This window comes from Eriocheir sinensis, chromosome 24 (assembly GCF_024679095.1).
Source record: "Eriocheir sinensis breed Jianghai 21 chromosome 24, ASM2467909v1, whole genome shotgun sequence".
Classification (NCBI taxonomy): domain Eukaryota; kingdom Metazoa; phylum Arthropoda; class Malacostraca; order Decapoda; family Varunidae; genus Eriocheir; species Eriocheir sinensis.
The window spans coordinates 18,010,361-18,018,403 of NC_066532.1; the positions used below are offsets into that span (position 1 = coordinate 18,010,361).

Genomic DNA, 8,043 nt, shown 5'->3' on the forward strand with positions numbered 1-8,043 from the left:
CTGGAAATAGTTGAGGTGAGAGCCAGTCTTGCTTGCGCGCCGAAATGTTAAGAAATATGGTATACGTGTTCACAGACACCTCACCCCCCCACCACAACTCTTTTCAAAGACCGCAAATGACATAAGTGACTTGGATTGCCGCTGTGTTTGGTGTTTGATTCTAAGTTTGGTTATCGCTGGTTCAGGACGCAGAATATTATGTGCGTCTGAACTTTCTTTCTTTTTTTTTCTCCTTTTTTTTTTTTTTTTTTTTTTTAGCTGAACACCGAAAGAAAACTATAACAAAATGCTTCAAACTGTCCCTGTTGTGTTATTGTTTTGTTTTGTTTTTTCTTGTTTGTTATTGCGCTGTTTAATCATAGTTCGACTGAAAGAGTGTCTGAACTAACTCTTTTTTCTGTTCACAATATAAAAAAAAAAAAAAAGTAAAACATGTGCTTCTGTATGTCATGTTCTGTGTGTGTGTGTGTGTGTGTGTGTGTGTGTGTGTGTGTGTGTGTGTGCGTGTGTGGTATAACCTACACTTCCGCAACCCACAATGTAAAACCGCCTTATTTTTTCATTTATTTTTTATTTTTTATTGAATAAGATAATTGATTTCTTTGAACATGGCGAAGAAAACCTAATCGATACAACGCCATCGAGATATGACTAACAGTACGGCGTTGCTAAGTCACCGCCCTGCTAAAGATGATGGGAAAGGTTAGAGAAATGCTTAACCCGGTAGCAGCGACGGACCAAATTTGTGGCTTTACCGTGTAGCAGCGACGGACCAAATTTGTGGCTTTACCGTGTAGCAGCGACGGACCAAATTTGTGGCTTTACCGTGTAGCAGCGACGGACCAAATTTGTGGCTTTACCGTGTAGCAGCGACGGACCAAATTTGTGGCTTTACCGTGTAGCAGCGACGGACCAAATTTGTGGCTTTACCGTGTAGCAGCGACGGGGGCCAAATTTTTGCCATGACATAACCCCCAAAAAAGGAGATGATGCATAAACTGATGACAAATGCGTTGATATATATTATGAAATGGTTTGCGTGAGTGATGATTTTTTTCTCATTTTTCTCGCTTAGAGGGGCTTTTAAGAAACACGGTCCCCGCAGCTACCGGGTTAATGTGAGGTGGAGAAGAAAAAAGCCAACAGGAAAAAGCAGATAAAATATAAATAGAAAAACAGGGGGAAAGTCAAGGAGAGGACGAACCAAAGAAATATATAAGAAAATAAGTATCCAAGAGGTTTCAGGCCAGCGCGTCAGTATGAGAGAATCGAAGTAACCTTGAGTTTGTGGAATGCATTCTAAAGCTTCTAAAGGGTTCTTGAATTCTCATCTTCTTGCCTAACGTTTGTCAGCGCTTCACGAAATTAAAAGAAGACGTATATTTTTTTTATTTCATCACGTTTTTAAGTTATTAGGGGCTCGAAATTTTGTCTCCCTAATCCAACGTTTGTCAGCGCTTCACTAAATTAAAAGAAGACGGATAATTTTTATTTAATGACGTTTGTAAGTCATCAGGGGCTCGAAAGTTTGTCTCCCTAATCCAACGTTTCTCAGCGCTTCAGGAAATTAAAAGACGGATAGTTTTTTATTTAATCACGTTTTTAAGTCATTAGGCGCTCGAAAGTTTGTTTCTCCCTAATCCAACGTTTCTCAGCGCTGCACTAAATTAAAAGAAGACGGATTTTTTTTTTATTTCATCATGTTTTAAGTTATTAGGCGCTCGAACGTTTGTCTCCCTAATTCAACGTTTCTCAGCGCTTATTAAAAAGACGGATAGATTTTTTTATTTCATCATGTTTTTAGTTAGTTAGGGCTCGAAATTTTGTCTCCCTAATCCAACGTTTTCAGCGCCAGCGCCTCACTAAATTAAAAGAAGATTTTTATTTAGTCACGTTTTTTAAGTATTAGGCGCTCGAACGTTTGTCTCCCTAATTCAACGTTTCTCTCCGCTTCACTAAATTAAAAGACGGATAGTTTTTTATTTCATCATGTTTTTTTAAGTTATTAGGCGCTCGAACGTTTGTCTCCCTAATTCAACGTTTCTCAGCGCTTCACTAAATTAAAAGAAGACGGATAGTTTTTTTTATTTCATCATGTTTTTAAGTTATTAGGCGCTCGAACGTTTGTCTCCCTAATTCAACGTTTCTCAGCGCTTCACTAAATTAAAAGAAGACGGATAGTTTTTATTTAATCACGTTTTTAAGTTATTAGGCGCTCGAACGTTTGTCTCCCTAATTCAACGTTTTTTAGCGCTTCACTAAATTAAAAGAAGACGGATAGTTTTTATTTAATCACGTTTTTAAGTTATTAGGCGCTCGAACGTTTGTCTCCCTAATCCAACGTTGTTCAGCGCTTCACGAAATTGAAAGAAGACGGATAGTTTTTTTATTTTATTTAATCACGTTTTTAAGTTATTAGGGGCTCGAAAGTTTGTCTCCCTAATCCAACGTTTCTCAGCGCTTCACGAAATTATATGCAAATCGATGCAACATTTATCTCTGATTGCATTCTTAAATAATTTGACTTGGAATTTTTTCTTTAACCACGTTTTTTTTTTTTTTTTTTTGGTTGCGTTCTTGAATAATCTGACGAACTTTTGTCTTTAACCACTTAAGATTTTTTTTTCTGGTTGCATTCTTAAATAGTTTGTCCTGAATGTTTGTCTTTAAGCACTAAGTTTTTTTCCTGTTTGCATTTAAATAGTTTGACTCGAATTTTTGTCTTTAACCACGCAAGTATTTTTTTCTGGTTGTATTCTTAGGTAGTTTGACTTCGATTTTCGTCTTTAACCACGTAAGTTTTTTTTCTGGTTGCATTCTTAGAAAATTAAGTTGACTTAGATTTTTTTTTTATCCACAAGTTTTTTTCTTGTTCCATTCTTGCATAATTTGACTTGGATTTTTGTCATGAAGCACGTAAGTTTTGCATTCTTGAATAGTTGACTCCAATAATAAATATTCTTGTCTCCGTAATCCAACGTTATTCAGCTCACTACTAAAATAAATTGATAGAAGAGAGATTTTTATTGCGTTCTTAAATCTCTTGTCTATCAAAAAACTTTTCCTTGAATCCACACGAAAAAAAAAGCAAATTAAAATATGTTTTCTTGTTAAGTGCGTTCCTAAGTGTGTCTCCACACGAGACGAGTATTTATCCCCGTACACGGGCGAAAGTGTGTCCCCACCAACGTTCCTCAAGAATGAGGAACCCTGGTCCCCACACGAGGTGAGTATGTGTGCCCGTACCTGAATCTAACTTTTTTTCTGATCAATAATGAAATAAAACCAAATTGAAGTAATTTTTTTTTCATTTTCGTTTATAAATTATTTGGCTCTAGCAAGTCTGTCTCCGTAACCAACGTCCTTCACCTAAATGCAGAAATAAATTGAATGGAAGTCAATTGGACAGTAAATTGAACTGATCGTTTTTGCTCTGTTGTTAAATCGAAACTTTTTGAATATGTTCCACCAACGTTTTTCTCTATCACTTCTCTCCTCTGCCCCATTTCCTTCTCTCCTCTACATCCGTCTGCAACTTTTCCCATTCTCCTTTCCTCTCTCCTCTCCTTCCCTTACATCTCTCAATCTTCTCTCCTCTCTCCTCTTCCTTATTTTCTCTCTCTCCTCTTCTTTCCTTCCCTTCCCTTTCCTTCTCCCCTTATTTCTCCTATTTTCCCCTTAGACTTCCCATTCTCCTCTCCTTCCCTTATATATCTCTCAATCCCCGCTCCTCTCTCCTCTTCCTCAATTTCTCTCTCTCCTCCTCTTCCTTCCCTTTCCTTCTCCCCTTATTTCTCCTATTTTCCCCTTAGACTTCCCATTCTCCTTTCCTCTCTCCTCTCAATCCTCTTTCCTCTCTCCTCTTCCTTAACTTCTCTCTCTCTCCTCTTCTTTCCTTCCCTTTCCTTTCCTCTTCCCCTTATTTCTCCTATTTTCCCCATTAGTCTGTCGAAATTGTCTCCATAACTAACTTTTTTTTGCTTAATACAGAAACATTAACGAAATCAAAGTAATAGTTTTTCTTAGCGTGTGTGTGTGTGTGTGTGTGTGTGTGTGTGTGTGTGTGTGTGTGACCTTTCTCCATCCTCTCTCATCACTCCATAGAACTCTTGAGGTCTTGATTTGCTCTTCCGCCGCTAAAGGTCAAGTCGGATACACCCCCCCCTCCCCTGCTCTCTCTCTCTCTCTCTCTCTCTCTCTCTCTCTCTCTCTCTCTCTCTCTCTCTCTCTCTCTCTCTCTCTCTCTCTCTCTCTCTCTCTCTCTCTCTCTCTCTCTCTCTCATTTAATATTTTGTTGTGTTGTTATGGTGTGGCAGAGACTGATAAGCTTATTGTGTTCTCGCGGGAAACGATGGGAGGAGGGAGGGAGAGAGGGAGAGGAGAGGAGAGAGAGAGGAATGAAGGGAGAGGAGAGAGGAAAAAAGTGGGAGAAAAAAGGGATGGAGGAAAGAAGTAAACGACAGGACAGAGGAATGGAGAGAAGAGAAGAGGAGTGACTGAGAGGAATGAGGGAAGGAGAGAGAGAGAGAGGAGAAGAGGGAGGGAAGATTAAAAAGGTTAGAGAGCGATGGAGAGGAGAGAGAGGAATGAGGGAGAGAAAAGAGAAGAGGAACTGGAAAGAAGAAGAGTAAAGAAAAGAGAAGAGGAACTGGAAAGAAGAAGAGTAAAGAAAAGAGTTAGAGAGTGAAGGAAGGGAGAGAAAGAAATTGGAAAGAGGAGAGAGAGGAGAAGAGGGAGGGAAGATTAAGGGAGGAGAGGAGAGAGAGGAATGGGGAGAGAAAAGAGAAGAGGAAATGGGAACAAGAAAAGGAAAGGAAAGAGTTAGAGGAAAGGAAGGGAGAGAAAGAAATTGGAAAGGAGGAGAGGGGAGAAGAGGGAGGGAAGATTAAGAGAGGAGAGGAGAGAGAGGAATGGGGAGAGAAAAGAGAAGAGAAACTGGAGTTCATAATAGTAAAGGAACGAGTTATAGAGTGAAGGAAGGGAGAGAAAGAAATTGGAAAGGAGGAGAGAGGGAGAAAGAGAGAGGATAAGGAGGAAGAGAGGAATGAGGGAGAGAAAAGAGAAGAGGAAATGGGAACAAGAAAAGTAAATGAAAGAGTTATAGAGGAAAGGAAGGGAGGGAAAGAAATAGGAAAGGAGGGAGAGGAAAAAGGGGAGGGAGTATCATACCATTACCCATAACACCCCTTTCTTTTCCTTCCTTTCCTTCCATTCCTCTCTTACCCATCACTCCCTTCCCCCCCTTCATCGTCCCCATCACCACTGCGCCATATCACCATTACATACCCGAATCAACCAACCAATCAATCCATCCCATTAGTAACCCCCTTCCCCTTATCTCCCCTTAACTGTGTGTCAGCCGCTGCAGGACAAAGGGCGGTGATGGGGAGGCTGTTGGGCGTGGGGAGGCGTGGGGAGGCGTGGAAGGGGAGCTAACTTAGGGTCATTAAAGATTCCCACACCCCAGCACACATATTTGACAAGGCTTTCGTTGGAGTTTCGGGCATTTCCAGGCATAGTTTAATGACCCTGATGGTAGTTTGACCCTTCTTTTGTACCTTGAAGCTAAGAACACATATTTGACAAGGCTTTCGTAGGAGTTTTGGGCATTTCCAGGGATAGTTGAATGACCCTGGTGGTAGTTTGACCCTTCCTCTGTACCAAGAACCTAAGAAACACATATTTGACAAGGCTTTCGTAGGAGTTTTGGGCATTTCCAGGGATAGTTTAATAACCCTGGTGGTAGTTTAACCCTTCCTCTGTACCATGAACCTAAGAAAACACATATTTGACAAGGCTTTCGTAGGAGTTTTGGGCATTTCCAGGAATAGTTTAATGACCCTGGTGGTAGTTTAACCCTTCCTCTGTACCATGAACCTAAGAAAACACATATTTGACAAGGCTTTCGTAGGAGTTTTGGGCATTTCCAGGGGTACTTGAATGACCCTGGTGGTAGTGTGACCCTTCCTCTGTACCGTGAACCTAAGAAAACACTCATTAGAACCCGACTGATCTCCTTTTCGGCCTTTGGGAATACTTGATGTGAGGGTCGTAAGCGTTTGACAGTACCGACCTTACAGTGTGATGGGAAGAGGAAGGGGAGTGGATGGGTTGATGGGGGATTGAATGAAAAGTTGATGGGGGTGATTGTGGGTTCGTACTACGTATAAGATGAGGATTTTGATGAGTTTTTAATCCGTGGTGCAGTGATTAGCGTGCCTAGCCAAGATTCGCGGTGCCGGGTTTGAATGGGTGAGATGATGATGGGACAGGGGAGAGAAAGTTGAAAGGATGAGGGGCAAGGGAAGGGAAGGGGATGGGGTGATGGAAAAGGGGGGAGGAATATGAAAGGAAGAGGGAGAGGGAAGGGAAAGGAAAAATATAATGGAAAAGTGAAAAGGAAGAGGGGAAAAGAAATGGAAGGGAAGGGAATGAGATGTTGATGGGAAATAGAAAGAATGAGAGGGAAGGGAAGAGAAGGGGAAGGGATAATAGAAAAGTGGAGTTGAGAGGATGGGGAGAAAGGGAAGGGAAAGGGATGGGATGATGGGAAAGGGGAGTGGAGGTTGCAAGGATGGGGGAAAGGGAAGAGAAGTGGAAGGGATGATGGAAAAGGGTGAAGGAAGTTGAAAGGATGGAGGGCACGGGAAGGGGAGGGGAGGGGAGGGGATGGTGGCTATGGGAATGTGGGACCCGCGGCGCTGACTCTACACTGTGCGGGCGTGAAGGCGTGAAGAGGCTGCCGGCGGGCTGGTGTGCGCGGTGCCGGGGCGGTGCCGGCAGTATAATGCCGTGCCCGGGGGGCGGGCCGGGCCACCGCTGACCTGCACAAGACTGTCCCTCAGGCTGAGAGGCATTGTTGAGCGGACGTGTTTTGTGTTGCGTGCCACGGTCGGCAGGGAGCCCGCGAGGCTGTGTTGTCTGTGTGTGTGGCAGGCACAGGGGGTCAAGGTGTGTGTGTGTGTGTGTGTGTGTGTGTGTGTGTGTTTGTGTGTGTCGCCGTGTGGAGGCCGCCGCCGCCACGTCCGCCATCGCGGTGCCGCGGTACAGTGGCAGGTCGGGCGCCGTGCCTCGCGCCACACCCACGCCCGGCGGAGGTCACTTTACCTGACTTCTCGTGGTCGTGGTGGTCGGAGTCTGAGGTGTTGGTGTGGTCCGTGGCGGAGCCGGGGCTGTGCGGGCCGTCCGGGGCCAGGCCGTCCCTGCGGGCCGCGCCCAGCTCCCCGAGGTGGCGCATGCCCAGGCCGGGGTGCGCGAGCCCCAGCAGGGGCGAGGGCAGGGCCCCCTGCAGGCTCTGCAGGGCGGAGGGCAGGCTACACTGCAGGCCCTGCATGGCGGAGGGCATCGGGTAGTGGTGCAGGTGTGGGTAGGGCAGCGAGGGCAGCAGGGGGGGCGGCAGGCCCGGCAGGTGCGGCAGCAGGCACGTGTTGTACAGGTGCGGCAGGTTGAGGCCCAGGGGGCTCAGCGCCGCGTCGCCCCCACCGCCGCCGCCGCCCATATCCTTTCCCCCGCCCGCGCCGCCGCCCAGCAGGTACTCCATGGCGAAGCTCTTGCCGCGCTGGCCCGCCGGCAGACTGGCCGCCGTGTTACCGGACATGGCGGACCGGCGCCAGGGACACTACAGGCGAGGAGACCCGCGCCGCGCGCCGCCCACCGCCGCCAACACCTGGGGCTGCACGGGGCTCTCAACACCACCACTCAGGCAAGGGCTCGGGCTCTCCGTCGCCGCCGCCGCCGTGGTCGCCGCGCCTCGGGACTCGTGGACACTCGTGCTGCCTGCCGCCGTCCTGCGCCGCGCGCCACCACAAACGAATCTGATAACGGCGCGGCGAGCACGCCATAAGCCGCCAGGCGCGTCGCCCCGCCCCGCCCGCCACGCCCACCCGCCGCCATTGGCCCGCCCGCCCGTGGCTGCCGCGGCGGCGGGCGTCATTGGGCAGCGGCGCCCCGACGCCCCGCCCGCGTCGTTAGGCGGCGGCAAATAGGCGAGGCCGCGCCGCCCCGCCGAGCACCGGGAAGGGTTGTGGCGGCACGACGGCGCCC

General features: G+C 46.8%; 1 protein-coding gene across 1 annotated transcript in view; it reads right to left on the reverse strand.

Annotated features, from left to right (window-relative positions):
• The window catches only part of LOC127003005 (homeobox protein GBX-1-like), a 41,014-nt gene extending 33,189 nt beyond the window's left edge, over nucleotides 1–7,825 (reverse strand). Inside the window, exon 1 of the mRNA XM_050869360.1 lies at nucleotides 7,108–7,825. Coding sequence (XP_050725317.1) covers nucleotides 7,108–7,597 — 490 coding nt within the window. The 5' untranslated portion in view covers nucleotides 7,598–7,825. The remainder of the gene's footprint in view (nucleotides 1–7,107) is intronic.
• Between the last annotated feature and the right edge of the window lie 218 nt (nucleotides 7,826–8,043).